The 23,625-nt window shown below is 48.4% G+C and overlaps 1 protein-coding gene across 1 annotated transcript; it reads left to right on the top strand.

Moving 5' to 3' along the window:
• The first annotated feature begins 39 nt into the window (after nucleotides 1–39).
• Nucleotides 40–23,379, top strand: LOC118084110 (negative elongation factor B). Its single transcript, XM_035113423.2, has 13 exons — nucleotides 40–199; nucleotides 10,641–10,804; nucleotides 10,903–11,002; nucleotides 12,208–12,438; nucleotides 13,841–14,026; nucleotides 15,573–15,685; nucleotides 18,345–18,447; nucleotides 18,904–18,999; nucleotides 19,728–19,870; nucleotides 20,467–20,573; nucleotides 21,196–21,337; nucleotides 21,814–21,922; nucleotides 22,970–23,379. The coding sequence occupies exons 1-13, from the start codon at nucleotides 98–100 to the stop codon at nucleotides 23,108–23,110; spliced, it is 1,737 nt and encodes a 578-aa protein (XP_034969314.1). The 5' UTR covers nucleotides 40–97; the 3' UTR covers nucleotides 23,111–23,379.
• The last annotated feature ends 246 nt before the right edge of the window (nucleotides 23,380–23,625 follow it).

The following is a 23,625-nucleotide window of genomic DNA, read 5'->3' as shown; positions in this document are numbered from 1 at the left end:
CGGGAGTGCTCCGCGGCGCTCTGGGGGGCCGGTTGCGATGTGAGACCTCGTCGTAAGGGGGCGGGCGGACCCCAATCAAGGAGGAGGGTGCTGCGCCATGTTTGCCGGGCTGCAGGATCTCGGAGTGGCTAACGGGGAAGACTTGAAGGAGACGCTGACCAACTGCACGGAGCCGCTAAAGGCCATCGAGCAGTTCCAGGTGCGTGGGCCTCCCTCCCTCCCGTGGCCCTGGAGGCTTAACCCTTGAGGCACCGGCTGGAGATTATTTGATTGCGTCTTTGTGCTCTCGCGCGAGCCTCCTATAAAAAGAAAGAAAGGGGCCTCTCGGAGCATGTGCAGAGTGCGATCACGCTCTCGCGTAGGAAACCTCCTTATGACCATGCTCGGTGGTTGTTGTTGTTAAATGCAAACCGATATATATATATATGGGGAGTGTGTGTGGTGTGTGTGTGTATACACACACACCAAAACAAAAAAAAACACCCAGTATGCATGCAAAATTTGCTTTGGGGTGCAATTCTAGGCACACTTACCTAGGAATAAGTCCCACTAAACTCAGTGGGTCTTACTTCTGAGTAGACTTGCGCAGGATCGTCCTGCAAGGCTCTCAGTATGTACTGCCTATCCTGGCTGGCGCAAGACCTTTTGGCACCTGAGGCAAACTGCAAAATAGTGCTTCCCCTGCCCACCAGGGAGACGTTGGGGGTGGGGTGGGGTGAGATAAATATCTAGATCGAGATCTGCTGCCCCAATGGATTCTGCTACATGAGGCAGTTGCCTCATCTTGCCCTACGGGTGGGCACAGCTCTTTGAAGTCTTAGGAGGAATGGCTCTTTCTCATTGCTTTTTGTTACACATCATTCTGCAGCCTTCTGCATGCATAACATCCTCCTCTGCCACTTTGGTTCATAAAGCCCCTCTCCCTGTAGCAATGCAGAGCAGAGTATGTTTATTTAAATGTAAGGCCCATTGACTGGTTAAACTTACTTCTTAGTCAGTGTGCTCAGATTCGCAACAGGATGCTGCACCATCACTACTTTCTGGTAGGAATCATTCACATGCTGGCAAATTCAGGTTGCAGAATTATAGTTGATGTTTTCGAGCAGCAAAATTCCATTCCAATTGTATAATTTCAGGCTGTAGTTATTTTGTCATTGCCATGGTTAAGCAGTTGGGAGTCAGAAATCTTGTAAATCTGCTGCAAAGCAGCCAGAAATCTATCTTCGGCCTGTACCTGGTTGAAATCACACACCTGATAAATAGGGCTCTAGTCCACAAAAACGTACATGTTGTGATGTATTTGTCCGTCTTTAAGATACAGTACTCTAGAAATCTTGGTTGCTTTTTGTTGTGTATTGAGTCAAAGGATTTTATATCTGTATTATTATTGTCTGTATTTGCATTAGGATAAAGTAACTGCCTTTTGGTTCCAGAGGGTACAGCTACTATTGGTTCATTTAAGCTGCTGTATTTGGATCCTCTGTCTTATTGGTTTCCTCCAAAAGGCAGCACTGTGATTGCTTGATATTGTTCCCTCCAAAATGTATCCCTTCCTAGCTAGTCCCCTGTCCCTATAAATGTAGCTTTCCTCTCCTCAGTCTTCAGTCTTGTTCACTTTAATAAAGAGCTGTTACTAGAGAACTGTCTCCAGCATGTTTTGTCAAGAGAGCTGAAATCACAAACCCCACGTCACAACAACTGGCGACGAAGGTGGGATCCGGAATGCTGAGGAGCGGTTAAACACAACCCTGCCTCAGAGTCCGGATTGCAGCTGAGAACAAGACTCACTGGCCAGCTGAGAAGACGACCCTGCCCGCTAGGACAATGGAGAGTCCAAGGGTATTGGAGCCCTTCCAGCCATCAGAGCCCCACACCTGGGAAGACTACGTCGAACGCTTCGAGTTCTTTGCAGTGGCTCAAGGGATCACCGATGCCAGCAAAAGAAGGGCCACATTCCTGAGCTACTGTGGCCCCGAGACCTTCAAGCTGGCCAAGGCATTACTTGCTCCAGCGAAGCTGAGTGAGACATCTCTCAAAGATATTCTTGCCTGCCTAACAAGCCACTTGGCGCCTACTGAGACCAAGATGGCCCGGCGGATGGAGTTCCATAAGAGGCAGCAGCATGCTGGGGAGTCTGTATCCACATTTCTGGCTGAACTCCGGAAGCTCGCTCAGCACTGCGGCTTCCAAAATCTGGAAGAGACTCTCCTGGATCGGTTTATTGGTGGTCTGAGCAGCAAGAAAGCCAGAAGACGCATCGTGGCTAAAGAAGAGGTTACCCTTGCTTCAGCCTTGAAAGAGGCCACCGCCACGGAGAATTATGAAAGAGAGGAGCTTGATGCCAGTCGCAAGGCCACTAAGCCACAGATAGAAGTTGTGCATGCCATGGACGAGCTAGAGGCTACTCCGAGCCAGAGCCCAGTCCGTGGGGTTGAGTCGGTGCGTCAGGCCTGCACAGTGCACAGAGATCGCCGAGGCAGTTGCCCAGGTTGTGGCGGAAACCATGAAAGGAAGAGTTGTCGTTTCAGGGATGCTATCTGCCGGACGTGCGGAAAGACGGGTCACATCGCCAGGGTCTGTAGATCGGCGGCGTCGGGAGCGACAGGAGCACCTAGACTGGAGCATCGCAGACCGCCCACAGCAACTCGTTTTCTAAAGGACTGCCACTACGTAACGGAGATCAACGGGAGGGCCGTGCAGTTTCCAGCGCAAGGCAAGGCACACGTCAAGGTGAAGATTGAGGGTCAGCAGTGCGACATGGAGGTGGACTCCGGATCCGCATTCACCATCGTGTCGGACCAGACCGCGAAGACATTCTTCCCCAGGGGTAAGTTGCCCCCTCTGGAGCCCTTTCCGGCAACCTTGCAGTCGTACTCAGCAGGCCGCATCCATGTTATGGGAATGTGTGCCGTGAGAGTACAGTTCCGGGACAAACAGGCTGTACTCAAACTGGTGATTGCGAAGGGCAGTCGCCCCAGTCTCCTGGGCACTGACTGGTTCCCTGCCCTGGGACTGAGTATCTCAGGGCTTAATTCAATCCAAACCTGCCCTGAGATGAGCGAGGTATTATGCAAGGAATTTGCTGGTCTCTTTAATGGAAAACTGGGTTGTTATAAAGGGCCCCCAGTTGACTTCGAGTTGGACCCCGGGGTGGCTCCAATCCGACTCAAACCAAGGCGAGTGCCATTTGCACTGCAACCCAAGATCGAGGCAGAGCTGGATAAATTGGTCAAGCAGGGAGTTCTCTCACCCGTGGACTCTGCTAAGTGGGAGACTCCAATCGTCACGCCCCTTAAAGCAAATGGGGAAGTCAGGATATGTGCAGATTACAAATGTACTATCAATAAGGCACTCAGGGGAAACTCATACCCCATTCCAGTCGTATCACATCTGTTGGCTAAACTGGCTGGGGGCAAGGTGTTCGCCAAAATTGACCTGGCACAAGCTTACCAACAGCTGCCAGTAACCCCACAATCAGCGGAAGCACAGACTATTGTCACACATAAAGGGGCGTTCAGAGTTAACAGATTACAGTTCGGAGTTTGTGTGGCCCCAGGGATTTTTCAAGGGCTCATGGAACGCCTGTTAAGAGGTCTTCCGGGGGTCTTGCCATTTTTTGATGACGTTTTGATTGCTGGAAAAGACCCACAGGAACTGGTTGCGCGTGTCCGTGCAGTGTTGCTCAAGTTCAAGGAGGTGGGGTTGCAACTGAAAAAAGAAAAATGCAGTTTTGGGGTGCCAACTGTGGATTTCTTGGGGTTTAAAATTGATGCATCAGGCATCCACCCCACAGATGCTAAGATTAAGGCCATCATCGAGGCACCACGACCACAGAACAAGACGGAGTTGCAGTCATTCCTGGGACTTATTAACTTTTATCATTCGTTCTTACCCCAGAAAGCTTCGGTAGCTGAACCATTACATAGACTATTGCAGAAAAAGAATGTGTGGCGATGGGGGCGGGAGCAGCAGAAGGCTTTTGACTCCTTGCGAGGAATGCTGAGTAGCAGGAGCGTCCTTGCTCATTATGATGAGTCAAAGCCGCTGGTCCTGGCATGTGATGCCTCTCAATACGGTCTGGGGGCTGTGCTGAGTCATAGGGAACCGGATGGGTCGGAAAAGCCCATCTCTTTCTATTCCCGTACGTTGTCGCCCACAGAGCGCAACTATGCTCAAATTGATAAAGAGGCACTGGCTATTGTGTCCGGAATCAAAAGGTTCTATGATTATTTGTACGGTCGCCATTTCTCCATTGAAACGGACCACAAACCACTGTTAGGGTTGTTCAACCCAAACAAACAAACGCCACAAATTCTCTCCCCCAGAATGTTGCGTTGGTCAATATTCCTGAATGGGTTCCAGTACACCTTGACCCATGTGCCGGGGAAACAGTTGTGCCATGCTGATGCGCTGAGTCGATTGCCCCTTCCTGGCGGGAGCAATGAGGATCCTGCTCCGGCGGAGCACATTATGATGCTAGAAACACTTCCGGGGGCTCCTGTAACAGCTACGGATATAGCTGAGAAAACTAGGAAAGATGCTGTTCTCTCCCGTGTGCTCACTTGGGTGGGGAGGGGGTGGCCAGGTGGTCCGCATGAAGAAAAATTCAGGCCTTATGCGACAAGGCAGCACGAATTGTCCATGCATAAGGGTTGTCTCCTATGGGGAGATAGGGTGATCATCCCAGCACCACTGAGAAACAGGGTTCTTGAGACGCTTCACATGGGACACCCGGGAATGGTCAGGATGAAGTCGCTAGCCCGATGTTATGTGTGGTGGCCTGGAATGGACCAGAACATAGAACAATGGGTACGAACATGCAAGGCATGCCAAGAGGTGCGGCCAGAAGTGGCCAGAGCACCAGTCCACTGGTGGGAGCAGTCCAGGACTCCCTGGAGCCGGCTGCACATAGATTTTGCTGGGCCATTCCAAGGGAAGGTCTTTTTGGTTATCGTTGATGCATATTCCAAATGGTTAGAAGTGGCGATGGTCCCTAGCATGGCATCAGCTGCCGTAATCAAGGTGTTGAGGCAGCTGTTTGCTACCCACGGGTTACCTGAGACCATTGTATCAGATAATGGGGCAGCTTTTGTATCCCAAGAATTCAGGGCATTCTTGGCTGATAACTTTATAAGAGGGGTCACATCCGCGCCCTTTCACCCATCCTCCAATGGGCAGGCTGAGCGCATGGTAAGAACAGCCAAAGAATCCATTGCGCGCTTAATGGAGGGTAACTGGTCGGCTCGCATTGCGCGAATGTTATTTTTGCAGCATGCGACGCCGTGTACTGCGACGGGCAAGTCGCCAGCCGAGCTGCTCTTAGGTAGAAGACTGGTAACGGTGCTGGATTATGTCCACCCAGATAAAATGCCAAACCGTAATTCAAGAGCAACCCCCCAGGCTGAGACTGACACAACAAGGTATCTCGCCCCTGAAGATCTGGTCTGGGTGAGGAACTATTCACGAGGTCCGCGGTGGGTGGCCGGTGTGATCACCCGGGCTAGTGGACCTGTGTCCTATTATGTGACCTTGAAAAATGGGCAAGTTTGGAAGAGACATATAGATCAGCTGAGGCGCCGGGCGCTCAGCAGGGAGGAGTCAGATAATTCATCCCTGGCTAATGACCCACAGCTGCGAGACCAGAGTGAAAATGGTCCAGAGGTGCAGTCACCAGGGACTTCAGCAAATGAACCAGGGTCTGCTAGTCCTCATGATGACGAGGTACAGGTCGGGGACCCTGAGATGTCTGGGACTCCATCTGTTCCGGATGAAACCCCTATAGCAGCCCCTCCACCACAGGTAACACCCAATCCAGAACCTGCAACACCTGTTGTCAGGAGATCAGGTAGAAGTTGTAGGACCCCACAGTACCTGAGGGATTACGTCTGCTGTGCTCACTAGGGGGGGAGGGGTGTTGTGTATTGAGTCAAAGGATTTTATATCTGTATTATTATTGTCTGTATTTGCATTAGGATAAAGTAACTGCCTTTTGGTTCCAGAGGGTACAGCTACTATTGGTTCATTTAAGCTGCTGTATTTGGATCCTCTGTCTTATTGGTTTCCTCCAAAAGGCAGCACTGTGATTGCTTGATATTGTTCCCTCCAAAATGTATCCCTTCCTAGCTAGTCCCCTGTCCCTATAAATGTAGCTTTCCTCTCCTCAGTCTTCAGTCTTGTTCACTTTAATAAAGAGCTGTTACTAGAGAACTGTCTCCAGCATGTTTTGTCAAGAGAGCTGAAATCACAAACCCCACGTCACAACACTTTTACTTTTTAAATAGCACACCAAAAATGGAATGCACCATCAATATAGCTTGTAGACGCAGTAGCCAATTTGCAAAAGGAATTTAAGAAAAACTGATTCGAATAAAAAATAATACAGACAACTCCCCATTTTACGTTTGTTCAATATGTGTGCGACTGCATTTCACCTACAAGTTAAAAAAAAATGGCCGAAAACTGCCCTGGAAAGGTCTGAAAAGGCATGGAAACAGCACCTAGCAATCCTATAAGCTTTTGCAAGTACAATTCCAAGAGCCCTTGTACCAACCTTTGAGGCCTGTGGAGAGTTTGAGTTTGGAAGAATGGGATTAGAATACACATACTGTGTATGTGCATTGGAGTTTGGAGGGGTTTTAGGGGGAGTGGCTGGTGAAGGTATTTGAATTTTTTGAAATTTCTTTCCAGGATATTTTTTTTGGGGGGGGGGGGTTCTGATAATTTGTTGAGGTTTTTTTTTTAAAAAAAATTAAATAGATCTTTATTGATTTTAAAATAAATATAAACCAAAACATCCAACTAAAATACATACCAAAAAAATATACAGATAAACAATCATATAAATTTCAAGCATGCTTTATCCTATCTTCTACAATGTCATTTCAACCTGACTTATGCGTTTTCTTATTCACATCTTCTTTGTAATTTGACTTCCCCTTCTCCTCCTCCCTGGCTTCAGATTTATTTACCTTTCCACTGCTTACATGTACCTTCCTCCTGGAAGTTCCACAAGATATTTGTTTTTAGCCCAAGCTCTTTAACATATATTCCAAATTTTTCCCATTTTTTATTTTTTTATTCAAACCACCCCTTATTGAGTTTGTCAATCTAGCCAATTCTATATAACTAATTACTTTTTCTTGCCAATTTGTTGAGGTTTTTTTGGGGGGTAGGCATCGTTACCTTCATCGGGTGCTGCTAACAAATCCAACAAGCCGCGGTTGGTGTCCATACTGAAGGAGAAATTGGAAGTGCTGGACTGTTTGCAAGAAGATACAAGCCTGTGTGCTATGGCATGCAAGATTGGCAGGAATGAGTCCAGCATCCATGCCATCAAGATACGGGAGAAGGAGTTCCAAACAACTGTGGCAGCAAATGCACCTGCAACTGCCAAGGTCACCAGCCATGTGCAGGACAAGACCCTGGCGAAGACAAAGAAGGTGCTGAACCTGTGGCTGGAGGACATTAATCCCCAGTGTGTCCCCTTTGATGGCAGTTGGTGAACTGCTTCATGAGTCACTTCAACTTGAAGAAGCTGCATCTGCAAACACAGAGGCTGCTGCGGGAGAAGGGCTATCTTCCAAAGCAAATCTTAAATGCAGATGAGACAGGCTTGTTCTGGAAGAAGATACCTGAGTGCACCTACATTGCCAGTGCAGAGATGGCAGCCCCTGAATTCACAGCTGCGAAGGATTCGGCGACTGTGCTGCTCTGTGGCAATGTAGCTGGCCACTTGATGAAGCTGGGCATGTTGCACAGGTCCAAGAACCCCTGTGCCCTCAAGGGTAAGAACAAGAACCCGTTGACTGTCCACTGGCAGTCCAAAAAAAAGGGCCTGGGTGACTGCTACAAGCTTCCTGGAGTGGTTCCACATGTGCTTCATTCTGGAGGTTACTTGCTGGAGAAAGGGTTGTGGTTCAAGGTGCTGGAGGACAATGCTCCTGGTCAACCGCAGGGATGGAAATTTCTACATTGCTTTTCTCCCCTGCAAACATGACCTCACTCATCCAGCCTTTGGACCAATGCTTCAAGGCGCATTACACTAGGCCAGGCACCCCCAAACTTCGGCCCTCCAGATGTTTTGGACTACAATTCCCATCTTCCCTGACCACTGGTCCTGTTAGCCAGGGATCATGGGAGTTGTAGGCCAAAACATCTGGAGGGCCGCAGTCTGGGAATGCCTGCACTAGGCTCACCTTTGCCTCGCTGATCAATGCCATGGATGCCAGGCGTGATCTCAACCGTGTGGCTTTCCGGAAGCCCTTCACCGTTGCCGACTGAATCACCTTCGTCAAGTAGGCCATCAAGTCTGAAACCAGGAACACATGCTGGTACAACCGGTGGAAGGAGTGCCTTCACGATTTCAAGGGATTTCCAGGCATTGCCACTGAGGTTGGGAACATCATTCAGACGGTGAGACAAGGTGGTGGCAATGGCTTTGTTGACTTCATCCAGGAGGAGGTGGAGGAACTGATTGAGGGACAACAGGCCTTGACTCTGGAGGAGCTGGCGGTGCTGGTGAGGTCTAGTTCAAGCTCGGAAAGTGTCTGCTGAATGCTGCTGGTTTTTTAAAAACGGTTTTCACAGGGTGTTTACTGGCTTTTCCAATGGGTGTTTCAATTATATGTGATTTCCCGTATGCATGTGGTGCCTTGGACCTTTACCCACTTGTTAATTGGGATTTGCCTTAATTCAGAGAAGCAACTATTGGCCTCATGAAAAAGGTTGAACTTTTCCTGATGAAGAGCCAGTTTTGTCTGGAAACATGTTGCCGTTATAAATCAGTTTATCCACCTTATTACCAATTATCCGTTATTTGACCCTGAAACACAACAATTCATGTAATGGGCAGAGGTGGGGCAATAAACACTTTCTCCTTTGTTTGTGGAGGGGGATCCAGGCACTCCCATGTATGCTGGAAAAATATGCTTTTCATGGTACACTGTTTGCTATCTAGAATCTCTGAGCACCTTACTGGGAATTCACTGGGGTGTTCTTTTTCAGTCTTTCAATGCAGTCTTTCAATGCAGTCTTTCAATTTGTGATGGAAATTTTGTGTTCTAGGGTCCCATGGATTGTATATGTAGAGAGCCAAACTGGGGGTGACATTGAATTCATACTTGCCTTTAACATGCAGGGTTAAAAAAAATGTAAATAACAGCAACTGGAGGATAATTATCAAGAGTACAGGGAGAAATCCAATAATAATATTATAATAATAATTTATTATTTATACCCTTCCCACCTGGCTGAGTTTCCCCAGCCACTCTGGGTGGCTCCCAATCGAGTGTTAAAATCAATACAACATTAAATATTAAAAACTTCCCTAAACAGGGCTGACTTCAGATGTCTTTTAAAAATAGGATAGCTGCTTATTTCCTTGACATCTGATGGGAGGGCGTTCCACAGGGCGGGCACCACTACCGAGAAGGCCCTTTCATTCCCTGTAGTGGTTCTGAATAAAATTCCTTCCCCTGATGAGGCGATTCATGCCAACCAGTAATTTCCTTCTGGTTCTGATAGCACTTTCAGAAGGGGAATACAGTCATACCTCGACATCTGAACGCTTCGACTTCTGAAGGTTTTGACTTCCAAAGTCGACAACCCCCGGAAGTCCTTTTGCCGTGCGTGCCCGGGGCATGTGCAGAAGTGCGAAATCATGCTTCGCACATGTGCCGTAGCGGCGCTTCGACATCCGAAAACCTCGACTTACGAAGACGGCCGCAGAACGGATCGTCTTCTTAAGTCGAGGTACCACTGTATTTTATCAGAAACATAGCAAGGAAGGGAAGGGTTAAAATCACACACACACACACACACACACACAGCAATAGTCAAATGATACATTTGGCCTTTAGTGTGTTGTTTGATGGGAGATGGGGCTTTCCTTCAGACCCAGGGTAACAGAAAAGTGTTTGGGGAGAAAATCATAGAGCCCTTCTTTCTGACATGCTGCTTTCCTAGGCAGCTGGGGGATCCTCCATGTGAGAGCGTTCAAACCAGAGTTTTCTTCATCTTCAGTTGAAAGCAGTCCAGTCAGGAAGAGCTGTACAACGCAAAACAACTCTACAGTCATACCTCAGTTTAAGTATGCTTCGGTTTGAGCAGTTTAAGTACTCCGCGGACGTGTCTGGAACGGATTAATCCACTTTCCATTACTTTCAATGGGAAAGTCCGCTTCAGGTTAAGTACAGACTTCCGGAACCAATTGTGTACTTAAACCGAGGTACCACTGTATTGTGAACCTTGTCGATTAAGTCTCTTTAGGGCAGGAGTGGGAAACTTTGTCAGTCGAAGAGCCGCTTTCCTTTCGGGTCAACCTTCTGAGGGCCGCATGCCAGTGGTGGGCAGGGCCAGATGCAAAACTGAGTGGGACAAAAATTGTAAAAATTACCTTTGTACAGTAGGCTAGTTTCTGCACACATTTGAACGTCCCTCTCCAATATGTAGGCAAGTAAGAGGCATTGTCCGATATTAATAATTTATTACCTACCCTTTGCCATAAGGATCCAGGGGACACTGTAAGGAATTCTAAAGGCCAGATAAGAGATCCCCAGAATTCTGCATTTGGCCCCTGGGCCTCAGTTCCCCCACCCTTTGCAGCATACTACCTTGACACAGTTTGTGTATGACATTGACAGACAGAAAATGGCATCCTCCTGCCCACTCTTCAGTCCGCCCTGCCATTCCTGGACCTCCACGGCACCCCCAGGCTTGAGTTCCACCAGTCTGTGTTTGACGAGCTGAGGGAGAAGCTGCTGGAGAGGGTCTCGGCCATCGCCTCCGAAGGAAAGGCTGAAGAAAGGTGTGTTTGGAATACTTCTATGGGGAAGGACATCTTCCTGTTCTTTTTTGTAGTTGCGCTAAACATGTTCTGTATGCCTCTCTTGTCCCACACTCCAGGTACAAGAAGCTAGAAGACCTCCTGGAGAAGAGCTTTCCCTTGGTCAAGGCGCCATCAATCCAACCTGTGGTGATGTGTGTCATGAAACACCTGCCCAAGGTACACTGAATCACTAGCATTCAACCTTTGGCATTTCCTGATTTGGGGGGGGCTGCCTATGCCTAGAAATTGGTATTGGGCCTAGGATTCTGTATTCTCATGGGGATGGGCTATAGCTCAGTGTCAGGAACATAGGAAGTTTCCTTATATTGAGTCTGGTTGAATTAGTCCATCTAACTTAGTATTGTTTACGCTGACTGGCAGCAGTTATCCAGGATTTCGGGCAGCAGTCTTTCCCAGCCCTTCTTGGAGATGCTGGGGATTGAACCTGGGACCTTCTGTGTGCAAAGCAGATGCTCTGCCATTGAGCTGTGACTCTTCTAGAGCATCTGCTTTGCAAATATATCTGGGGCATCTTGAAAGGCAGCCAAGAAGTTTCTTTCACAGAAAATATAACAAGGCAGTGCATCGCATAAAAAAATACAGCAGTAACAACAATAAAAAGTCAGTAATGTTAACAGCAAAAACGTGTGTGTGTGTGTGTGTGTACAGTATTACAAACACCAGTTTTTGCCAGGCACAGGTGCCCCTTAATAATCTTCCAAGGCCAGAGAATTAAAATTGATGGGAATCAGGTGGTTCCTCCTTCAAGATGGGAGGCGTGGGAGTTCACTGTATTGAAGGTTCCATCAGTTAAGCATCATGATTGGTTTCATCAAGTCATGGGATTGGGGCCAGTTTTGCTTAAATCTTACTTTACTTTGTGCTGTTACCATAAATCTTTCTTTTTTAACCCTGTAACTTTCCTTTAACAGAACTTTAAAATATTTTTATAAAGAGGTTTGTTCTTTGAGTTACTGGACCTATTCAGTTTGATTACATTCCAGAGACGGGTCAGTCTCCACAAACTCCATCAAAAGATCTCAGTGATCAAGGTGGAGCAAAAGGAATCGGGCAGCCCTGCCTTCTTTCCTGAAAGCCAGCAAACAAGTTTCCTTAAATAATAGTAATAACTAATTTGGAGTGTTGAAAGAGCATTGTGATAAAAATGCCAGCTCTTAAATGCAATGGATTCTGTTTTTAATGTATTTTAATCTTTGTTGGAAGCCGTCCAGAGTGGCTGGGGAAACCCAGCTGGATGGGCGGGGTACAAATAATAAATTATTATTATTATTATTATTATTATTATTTATTAGGGGTCTCATGAAGGGACCAACCTTATGATTAACTCTCATTGAAATTCTCTCCTGTGTGTCTTGCCACAGGTGCCAGAAAAGAAGCTGAAGTTGGTGATGGCTGACAAGGACCTCTACAAAGCATGTGCCGTGGAGGTGAAGCGTCAGATTTGGCAGGATAACCAGGCCCTGTTTGGTGATGAGGTGTCCCCTCTGCTGAAGCAGTACATCCTGGAGAAGGAGAATGCCTTGTTCAGCTGTGACCTCTCTGTCCTGCACAACTTCTTCAGCCCTACTCCAAAAATGAGGCGCCAGGGAGAGGTGAAGTCCAAGCTCCCAGAGCATTGGTTTGAGCATTGGGAAACTGGGCTCTTTTAATAAATTGGGGGGTGGTGAACCTTTTTCAGTTCATGGGCCAAATTCTCTTGCAGGTAGCCTTCTGGGGGCCATGTGCTAGTGGTGGGCAGGGTAAGAGGCAAAAGTGGGTGGAGCAATGAATTTTACCTTTGCACAGTAGGTTTGTTTCTGTGCACACAGTCGCACGCACCCTAGCTCTGTCCTCCATGCAAACAAAAGGCTATATCTGAGTTCAGAGATGCATTCCAGCCAAGTAGAAGCACTCGAGGGTGCAAAGCAGGGCCAGTTGAAGGGTGTGGCCTGGGGAGAGGGGCATGGCTGGTATCTGTGTGGCCTGGAGAGAGTCCTGAGGACCAGATAGAACTTATAGCTGCATTTGGCCCCTGGGTGTTCCCCAGCCCTGTAATAACTGGTGAACCCTAGTATCAGACTCAAGATTTGAAAGATCAAATATAAATCCCTTCGACCTCAAAACTCCCTGAGTGACTCTCAGCCAGTTCCTATCTCACTTAGGCTACCCTCCTAAGTGTTGTTGTGAGGATAAAATGCAGTGAGGGTCGGGAAGGTTATATATGCTGCTGTGATGTTATTGAGTTAGATTAGAAGGATGGGCTGTTAAAAATAAAACTAAATGAGTAATTTGTGCTCTGCTCTAAAGCTCGCAGAGTGGTATGGGGGCTGTAAGGGTGACTCCCTACACGGAGCCAGCCCCCATCATCCTAACATCCACCTCGCCAAGCACAGGCAGCAGCAGTGGGTCTGAAGCAGCCAGGGGGGGGGGGAGAGACTCGGAGGGAGAGAGAAGCCAGCTTGCGGAATAATGGGAAAGTTCAGGGGAGGAGAGATGTAGGCAAGGGCTCAAGGATGCTGGAGAGCCCTCCCACCGCCTTGAGCAGGAGGAGGCTGAGAGGGCATTGCTCCTTCCGGCGCAAGAGTTGAGAGCACCGCAACGCAGGTCAAGGGGGAGGCGTTTTGGGGTGCCCAGACTACTTTGCTGGCGTAGAAACAGACGTACGCCATTGCCGGATTCTGATTCGGACTGAGAGGTCATGTTTTAAGCTATCTCTGCACTGTAAATACTTTGCACGATAAAAGTCTTTAAAGACAAACTGGACTCAAGCGGAGTTACTCTAGAGTAGCCACGATGAACCTCTGGCAGGGGCCAAATCTCAAAAAGTGTGGTATTGAGGATTAGAGCACTAGACAAGGATTGGGGAGAGACCTGGGTTCAAATTCCCCACTGAGAGAGAACCTAAATGACTTGACTCAATGTTGCTGCCCTGATTTTAAGCCCCGGTGTTCCCCATTCGAACGTTTGGGTGATGCTCTAGCATCAGAGGTTTCTTTTCTGTCTTTGGGGTTGAAGGTGGCCCAGAAGCTCACCCAGATGATCGGGAAGAACGTGAAACTCTACGACATGGTGCTGCAGTTCCTTCGGACCTTGTTCCTGCGGACACGCAATGTCCATTACTGCACGTTGCGGGCAGAGCTCCTGATGTCGCTGCATGACCTAGATATCAGCGAGATCTGCTCGGTTGACCCCTGTCACAAGGTATGGGTGCAAGGACTCAGGTGCGTGCAGTTGTGGGGGGTGCCCCCAGTTAGAAACAAGGCCTCCTAACTCCTCCTCATCTTTCCAGAGGGGTGGAGCAACTACCCAAGGAGGCAATGTTACAGTAGGCCAATAACAATGGTTAATGGGTGTCTGATTTCCCACGGTTTATATGATTCTATGCATTACTGTTGAAAACCATGTTGTTGTTGTTTTTAATGGAAGAGTACATAAATACTTTTATAAACAACTAGTGGATTTTAGCCCGTTTAAAAACGGGCGCTAGAGGAAGCGGCCTGCCGGGACTGGCTTGGCGGTGGCGGGTCTTCCCGCCACCACCAAGCCAGTTCGCAGCGGGGGCTTTTCGCCGTTTGCCTTCCCCTGAGGGGGAGGCAAACGGCGAAAAACCCCGCCGCGCCGCAAATCGGCTCCGGGACTGGCTTGGCGGTGGCGGGTCTTCCCGCCACCGCCAAGCCAGTCCGCAGTGGGGGTTTTTCGCCGTTTGCCTTCCCCTGGGGGAGGCAAACGGCGAAAAACCCCGCCGCGCCGCAAATCGGCTCCGGGACTGGCTTGGCGGTGGCGGGTCTTCCCGCCACCGCCAAGCCAGTCCGCAGCGGGGGGTTTTCGCCGTTTGCCTTCCCCTGGGGGAGGCAAACAGCGAAAAACCCCGCCGCGCCGCAATTCGGCTCCGGGACTGGCTTGGCGGTGGCGGGATGTTCCCGCCACCGCCAAGCCAGTCCGCAGCGGGGGGTTTTCGCCGTTTGCCTTCCCCTGGGGGAGGCAAACAGCGAAAAACCCCGCCGCGCCGCAATTCGGCTCCGGGACTGGCTTGGCGGTGGCGGGAAAAAGGGGAGGAATTCCTCCCCTTCTTCCCGCCGCTGCCAAGCCAAAGCGGGCCTCCCTCCGCGCCCGCTGCCGCTTCGGCTTCCTCGGGTTCCCCGAGGAAGCGCCGTCCCATGCCGGAGGTGTGCGGCAAGGCTGCCGGGGGGGGGAGCGCTTCTCTCCCCCGCCGCCTCACCGCGCACCTCCAGCATGAGACTGGGCTTCGGAGCGGCGGTTGGCGGAGCGGCAGTTGGCTGTTCCCTGTGTCCCGAGAGCACGGGTCCAATCCCTGTGTCCCTGGTTGTCCCTCCGTCCAATCCCTGTGTCTCTGGGGGACATGCGCAGTACCCCAGGGACACACGGGACATCTGGACGCAGGGACAACATGGACATTATTATATAGGATAAATAAATTTGGGGCTTGCTTTTTTTAGTTCAGAGAAAAGACAAGTAAGAGGCAATGCATTGGAAGTGCATGGTTGCATTTGCACAGTATGGAGAAAGCAGAGAAAATTTCAGAGGGCTTGTGGGCACCAGGGAGAGATCTTGAGAAGGCCGCCAGGCTCAATGGCACCACATGTTGGCACACACACACCCATTCCACAACCTGGCATGCTTGCTGCAATGGTTTCTTGTCTGTTCCTTAGGAAAGGAAATTATTATGTGTGTTCTCCAAGGGTGAGTGTCCCCACAGAGTGTGCTAAACCTTTTGCTTCTTTGGCAGTTCACCTGGTGCCTGGATGCTTGCATTAGAGAGAGGTTTGTGGACAACAAGCGGGCTAGAGAGCTACAAGGCTTCCTCGACGGAGTGAAGAAAGGACAAGAGCAAGTCCTGGGGTGAGTCGTTGCAAATCAGGTGGTCCAGCCCTGCTTCTTTCGCTGTACAGAGTGTCACTCCGTTTTCATAGAGAGTGGGGGGTAATGTCTTTAATTAGCACCAACAGATTTCATAGTGTGGGTTCACCAGGTTTTGAGTTACCCACATGAATCTGAGACTGGGTGTTAAAGGACTTAATACCTATTTTGAAAAGGGTTGGGGTAGGAATGGAAATATTCCTGAGCGGAAGGCACAGTGTTCCACTACCTGTTTTGATAGTAAGATGTTTTTGGAAAGGGGAACTTGTGACTCCTTCAGGTATTCCTGGACTGTTACTAATGTACTGTCTGCCCTTCACCAACAAATCCCAGGTCAGGTTACAACAATTTAAAATTCAGAATTAAAAATGGTTATAACAAATGACAGGCACAGGAATATTGGGGGGCTAAAAAAAACCATGTCTCGTGTGTCAAAGGCCAGGATAAAGAGGTACAAAATTTGATGGCCAAGTTGCTCGCCTGGGCAAAATGAGGTGAGCATATAACACCCATCCTGGCCTGATTGCACTCACTGCCAATTAGTTTCCAGGTCCAATTCCAGGCTCAGGATCTCAATACCTTAAGAACCTCCTCTCCCCCTACAAACTGACTCAGACCCCACGCTTGTTTTCCAAGGCCCTCCTCTGTGTATTATTGTTACTGTTATTATTATTCTGTGTAATTATGGTTTTAATGTTGTACGTTACCCCAGGATCGTCGGATAAAGGGTGGTACATAAATTGAATAAATAATACATAATAATCTTCAGCATTCACCAGAAGTTGTATGATGAAGGTACCAGCTGCACCTCTGTGGGGAGGGAATTCCATAACGTAGGGGCTGCCGTAATGATGCCCTCCCCTGGGCCACCACCCTAAACTACTTAGTTTTTAAAATAATATTACTGCATATTATTATACCGGTACTTGGTAGCCAAGATCATTATACATCAAACCAGCTTGTTTTTCAAGAAAAAAAGAAATCAAGTAGTTACGGAAAGGGAAATGACATTTGAAGGAAAAAAGGGGCAGCGTAGCCAAATTTTCTGAGAGAGGTTGAACTATCAAGAGGACCCCCTCAGCTGAACTTAACATCCTAGAGACTACAACTCCCATCATCCCTGCCCACTGGCCATGCTGGCTGAGGCTGATGGAAGTAGGAGTCCTACCACATCTGCAAGGCCACCACTGTTATAGAGGAGTTGTGTTTGAGCTGTATTTATTGAATTTATATACCTCCCTATACCCTAAGGTCTCAGGGCGATTCACAGAACAAAATGATAATATAAAACCACAAAATATATCATCAACAACAACCCCCCCCCAAAAAAAACCCATGTTTTAAAAGGGCATAGGTCGTCAATCAGATAAACCAAAGGTCTGGTTAAAAATGGAATAATAATAATAATCATTTTTATTCCCCAGCCACTCTGGGCGACTTCCAACAGAAGTATTAAAATACAATAATTTATTAAACATTAAATGCAGGAATGTTTTTGCCTGGTGCCCAAAGGTGTATAATGAAGGCGCCAGGCAAACTCCCCTTGGGAGAGCATTCCACAGATGGGGAGCCACTGCAGAGAAGGCCTGTTCTCGTGTTGCCACCCTCCAGACCTCTCGAGGAGGAGGGACACGAAGGAGGGCCTCAGAAGATTATCTCAGGGTCCAGGTAGGTTCATATGGGGAGAGGTGATCCTTGAGGTATTGCGGTCCTGAGCCGTTTAAGGCTTTATAGGTCAAAACCAGCACTTTGAATTGGGCCCGGAAACTAATTGGTTGCCAGTGCAGTCAGACCAGGATCTGTGTAATATGTTCAAACCGTCTTGCCCCGGTGAGCAACTTGGCCACTGAATTCTGCATTAGCTGAAGTTTCTGAACTGTCTTCAGAGGCAGCCCTATGTATAGCGCATTGCAGCAATCTAACCTGTAGGCCAGGCATCCCCAAACTTGGGCTCTTCAGATGTTTTGGACTACAATTCCCATCTTCCCCGACCACTGGTCCTGTTAGCTAGGGATCATGGGAGTTGTAGGCCAAAACATCTGGAGGGCCGCAGTTTGGGGATGCCTGCTGTAGGCCTTTAGCTGAATATAATTGATTGCCCATAAGTAGGCTGGTGCTAAGAAGCCAGCAGAGCATCTCTTTTTAGAAAGCTCATTTACATGTGATTAAAAAGTGTCCTTTTAGGAGACTGAGAACTCCCAGCTGCAATACCTGTTTAATTAAATGGAAGGCATACCTGGTAACATTCACATTTACACATTCCTCTGGAGAGATCTTCCTCCATATTTTCAAAGGCTACATATGTAGATGGCTACAATCAGGGCCGCCTTAAGCGCCCCTGGCGCCGTGGCCCCATTTCTCAGCATGGTGGGTGGGTGGGCGGCGCGCGCAGGCACAGCGCAGTTGCGGTCCTGGCGGGCCGGCGCCATGGTGCTCTGCGCCACCCAGCCTGCACGTAGGGCCGGCCCTAGCTAAAATAATAATGATATGTTCAAATATCGAACTGAGTCAAAGGACTGAAATCCAGACTTTCTGGCTGTCAAAAGGAGCCAGAATAATATTTTTGTGTGAACAAACCTATTTCAGTTGTGGGCCTATATGTTTGATGTGCTGTTACTTTCTGCCCACCTCACCCCAACAGGGATTTATCCATGATACTGTGTGATCCATTTGCCATCAACACCTTGGCTCTGAGCACCATCCGCCACCTGCAAGAACTGATTGGGCAGGATATGTTACCCAGGGTGAGTGAGACATTGATGCCTCCCAGATAGAGTCAGCAACTGAAGGCCCCATGATCACATCTCCACCCCACCTCCCCAAGAGGTGTACCATTTCGTCTCCCCCAGTTGCCAAGAGAAATGTGCAGAAGACTTGTATAGCAGTCTGTAGTCAGAATGGGAATCTGGTTGACCACTGTGGGATACAGGATGCTGGACTAGATGGAAACATAGGAAGCTGCCTTATTGGTCCATCTAGCTCAGCGCTTGCCTACGCTGGCTGGCAGCTGCTCTCCAGCATTTCAGGCTGAGGACATTTCCAGCTCTACCTTAGATTGAGCCTGGGACCTTCTGCGTGCATGAAAGATGCTCTTCCATTCCAACAATAAGGCCTTTGATCTGATATCCTGCAGGACTCTAAAGTTCTTCGGGTTTTGAAAAGGGTGGTGATGGGTTACTTTGCTATTCTTGACTTTCCAGGAAAGCCCTGATCTTCTGCTTCTCCTGAGGATGTTGACACTGGGACAGGGAGCCTGGGACATGATTGACAGTCAGATATTTAAGGAACCCAGAATGGTAAGTGCCCATGTGCATCCCTTTGAGCTGCCTTTGATGCCTAAGATCTAATTCTCGCTTAGAGTGTCACGCTGCAGCAGGGCTGGACCACTCCAGACATGTATGGCTGCGAGTGCTTCTCCTAGGTCTGGGCTGGACACCAGTAATTATTGCATAGGCCAGAGACAGGAGATGTGGTTGTGTGCAAGCTGGAGGTACAGCACTAGATTGGAGAGACAGGGCAGGTAGCAAGGGAGCGAGAAGAGAGAATCTACATAGGAGCAGAGGAAGTGGCCCATTTGGCTCAGTATTGTTTGTACTGACTGGCAGTGGTTCTCCAGGGTTTCAGATGAGGGATACTCCTAGCCCTATATGGAGATGCCAGGGATTTAACCTGGGACCTTCTGCGTACAAAGCAGGTGCTGTGCCACTGAGCCACTGCCGTTCCCCACGTGGCACTTCTTAATGAGAAAAGTTGCTCAGAGTGGCAGCCCAGACTTAGCAAATCTGCTTTACAGGGCCTGTTGCTTCTCCATTGGTTTGGAAGGTCATCTGTTTTCAGGCTGTAGGGCAGGGCTTGGGAACCTGTGACCCAGATGCGGAACTACACCTTCCATCATCCTGGACCATAAGCCATGCTGACTGATGGGAGTTAAGAGTCCCACAGCATCTGGAAACCCACAGGTTCCTCCCATCCCTGCCTTCCATTTTCTGTCCATTGACCCTCACTTTCCTTCTCTTCTCCTCAGGAAGTAGACTTGATTACCAGGTTCCTACCACTGTTGATGAGTTTCGTGGTGGATGACTATACATTCACCGTCGATCAGAAGCTGCCTTCGGAAGACAAGGGCCCAGCACCTTACCCCACCGCAATCCCAGAAGTATTTCCCAAGTGAGTTATATCGAACACTGAAGCGTTTTGCCATTTAAGTTTGCGAGCAAAGCAGTGGAGGTGTGTCCGGAAAGTCCCATAAGGAAGAGAGCTAACTCTGTGGCCAGAGAAAGTAGAGAGCTATGGAGGGGAAAGACCATAAGGGGTTGAAGTAATATGTTTCCTGTGGCTCTAGCCAGAAGAGAGCTTTAGGCTCCATCCCTCCTCCAAGGATAGCTCCACAATTGAGGAGGCTGTGGCCTCTAGTGCTGGACTCATTCACTGGATATTTTTAACTAGAGGTTGGCTCGCCATCTGTCAGGGGTTTTTTTCGCTGTGATTCCTGCAGTTCTGTGAATCTAACATGTATGTGCAGCCAGTGCTTCCTTCAGTTGGCTGGCCTTGGAATCTCTGGCTCGCATCTAACCGAGTTAATCTTCCCCATTGTTTTCAAGAGCATCTCCTCTGAGTAGGACCAGCATGGGACACCACCAGTTCTCTCTTAAACTCCCAAGATGTTTGTAGCCAGAGCAATGAAAGTTTGAATTCAATTCACTCTCTGTTCATTCCTGGAAATAGTGGAGAACGGCAGCTTAAAACTCTCCTTTGCACCCTAGATTTATGCAAGAGCACCGGATCGCCTGCGAGATTGGGCTCTACTACGTGCTTCACATCACTAAGCAGAGGAATAAGAATGCTCTTCTCCGGCTGCTCCCCACCCTTGGTAAGTTGCCCTTCCAAAGGATCCCCCTCCTTTGTTTCCTAAACAGTTGCCTGCAGAGCCAAGCGATATTGCTAACTCACTTTAACTAGGAGTAGCCCCCCCCCCAGGTGAATGGGCCCGAGTTAGCCACATCCATTAAGTTCAGTGTGTCTGTTCTGAGTAGAATTAGATTTTGGCTGCAACCCAGAATAATCAGATACACTTACGAATTTAATCCGTTCCAAACGGACCTTCGTAAATCTAAAAAATCGTAAGTAGAAGCCAATTTTTTGGGGGGGGAATCGTAAGTCGAAAAAATCCTATCTAAACCGCATCCAAAATGGCGGACAGAGCTCCATTCGTAACTTGAAACATTTGTACGTTGAGTTATTCGTAAGTCAAGGTACCGCTGTACAAGAGAGCTAGCACGCAGTCTCAGAATTGGTTGCATACGGCTCGGTACAACTTAGACCATGTCACAGATAAAGAGAGGGATCCTGCCTTGGTCCTTCTGTGTGCAAGGTGGATGCTTTGGCCCCTCTCTGATCTGCCTGGGAGAAAGTTGGGATAGAAATGTGCCTGGTAAAAAGGATTGCCTCTCAGGGTCACCTGGGGATTCTCTGTTGCTGCTTTGGTCCTGCAGGGGAGACATTCAATGAGCTGGCCTTCAGTGACATCTTCCTGCACCTGTTCACCAGCAACCTCACCCTCCTCGGCGATGAGTTCGCTCAAGAGGAGTTCTGCACTAGCCTTTTTGACGACTTCTTCCTCCCCACCTGCTTGAGGTACTGTCCTTTTCTGAAACAGCCTCACATGGCTCTCAGTGAGAGAATTTGCAGGCGATGGCCTTCCTGTTAGGCTGGTGCTGTCATTGAACTGGACTGTATTCAATCTACTGTTTGTAATGCCCGCTAAAAGCTTTTGTTTGTTTATTTAGGCAAGCCTACCTGATTATGCCGTTTTGTTGGGCGGTTTTGTTTTTTAAAAAACTGAGATTGTATCTATTTTTTCATAAACGTTAATCTACCTTTTTTTAAAAAAAGGTTCAATTTTATTAGTATTTTCTTAAGAATGTTCTATATTTTTTTTCTACAAGCCATTTTAGAGGGTTTGGGGTTTGTCCAGCCCCCACCACACTAAGGGCCACCTGCTCCCCACTACAGCAATGTACCCAGAGGGAACAGATGGGGAGTGGGCTGCCCAACCCCCTAGCCAAGAGTCCTTCAGCTCTAGGCTTTTCATCTCTTCTGCTACTTAACAGGAAGGAGAATGTACATAGACACATCCTGAGGCTCCTGCTTCACCTCCACCACAAGGTGACACCTGCCAAGTTGGAGTCCCTGCAGAAGTCACTGGAGCCTCCCAAGCAGGTAAAGTGGTGGGTGGGAGATGAGAGTGAACAAGTACCACAGTCATTTGTTTTGCCCTGAATGATTTTCTTGGTAGGCACGCTATGCTTTGAGCCAGAAGCCATATCTGAATTTGGACACACGGACACGCACAGACATTTCTGGTGGGGAACCTCAGACTCCACCTTGTGATCTAATATGGCCTTTCAGGTACTTTATATGGGTCTCACAACTATCACCAGGCCACACTGCTCACTCATCCTGCTTTGTACCCAAAAGGAGTGAGACCCTTGGTGTAGAGGGAGCTGCTACCTTGGAAGAGTCTGAGACAGGTGGTAGGTGGGTTCTGAATCCAGGGGGTACCAATTCAGGAGCCTCAGGCTACCTCAAGCTTTGCATCGTGGCCTTCATTTACTGCCAGTGGAACTTCCTGTCTTGGGTGGTCACTCCTCTGTGTCAGATCTAGCCCAGTATTGTCTTTCCTGACTGACAGTGGCTCCCCAGGGTTCCAGGCAAGGAGTCTTTCCCAGCCCTACCTGGAGATGCCAGGGACTGAACCTAGGAACTTCTGCATGAAGCGGATGCAATCCATACCACATATGCTTGAGAGTGAGGGAATGGTGCAGTCTTTCGGGCCGTAGAGTTCAAAACCTAAATTCAAGACCACCTGCCTTAATGGAGGAGGGGGGGGAGGAGATGCAGAGAAAATAGCCTCATGTACAAAGGTGAAAATTGCATTCATTCAGTGCCCCCGATCCTTAGGTTCCCCCACTCCTGAAGGAGAGTTTCGTTGACTGTCAGACGTAACCATTCTCTCCTCTGCTCCTTTTCCATGTCTGCCTTCATTGGTGCCATTTGCTTTATTCATAATTTTGCATGGGCCCCCAGCTCAACAGCTAAACTCAGCTGATGGATAAACACACCTTTCAAAGTTTGTGTATATGTGTTTTAACAGGCAGCCTACAAGAAACAGTGAAAAGAAATGCTAGTAACAGCTAAAGTGTGATTTAACAGCTTCACGTTTTGAGGTTTCTTCACCTTTGTAAAACTTGTGTTTTTGTTGGGCAGAGTGGAGAAGCTTTGAAGGAGCTTTACAACCAGCTCAGCGAAAAACTGGAACTCCGCAAGCCCAGCCCTGTCCAAGGCGCCACCGAAACCCCAAGTGTGGACTTGCCCCTGCCAGCAGCGGCCCCGCCAACCTCACTCTAGGCTGCACTTCACCTGAGCCTATAGGACAACGTTTCTTATGTTGATCTCACAGCAGAGACCAGACCAACATCTTGACTCCTGAAACAAACCAGTCATAATCTTTTGCCTATCTTTCAGACCGGAGTTGCCTCATCTCTACTGGCCTGCTGCTCTAGAAGACAGCTCTGCCCTCAAGATTGGCCTTCTGGGGCAAATTTGATACAGCTGTTCCTATTTGATTTGTAAACTGCTTTGGGGGTATAAATAAATAAATATAATAATAATAATAATGAATTTGGTATTATGGGGGAGAGGAAACTGACCATATATGTATGGTTTTTTAGATGTTTGCATCTAGAAGCCTCGTAATTTAATGGGAATGAATTATTTGTGAAGCTTGGCTTCTCTTTTTAAAAGAAGAAGATGAAGAAGAGTTTGGATTTGATATCCCGCTTTATCACTACCCGAAGGAGTCTCAAAGCAGCTAACAATCTCCTTTCCCTTCTTCCTCCACAAGGTGAGGTGAGTGGGGCTGA

The sequence above is a fragment of the Zootoca vivipara genome, chromosome Z (genome assembly GCF_963506605.1).
Source record: "Zootoca vivipara chromosome Z, rZooViv1.1, whole genome shotgun sequence".
NCBI lineage: Eukaryota > Metazoa > Chordata > Lepidosauria > Squamata > Lacertidae > Zootoca > Zootoca vivipara.
The sequence above is the reverse complement of the archived record's forward strand: the minus strand, read 5'-3'. Positions and strand labels throughout refer to the sequence as shown.

What these genes read in the sequence shown, in the direction of transcription:
- LOC118084110 (XM_035113423.2), top strand. Translation starts at nt 98, where the DNA reads ATGTTTGCCGGGCTGCAGGATCTCGGAGTGGCTAACGGGGAAGACTTG. An exon ending in CCGGCTGCTCCCCACCCTTG is followed by an intron (nt 20,574 to 21,195) that starts GTAAGTTGCCCT and finishes TTGGTCCTGCAG; the next exon opens with GGGAGACATTCAATGAGCTG. An exon ending in CACTGGAGCCTCCCAAGCAG is followed by an intron (nt 21,923 to 22,969) that starts GTAAAGTGGTGG and finishes TTTGTTGGGCAG; the next exon opens with AGTGGAGAAGCTTTGAAGGA.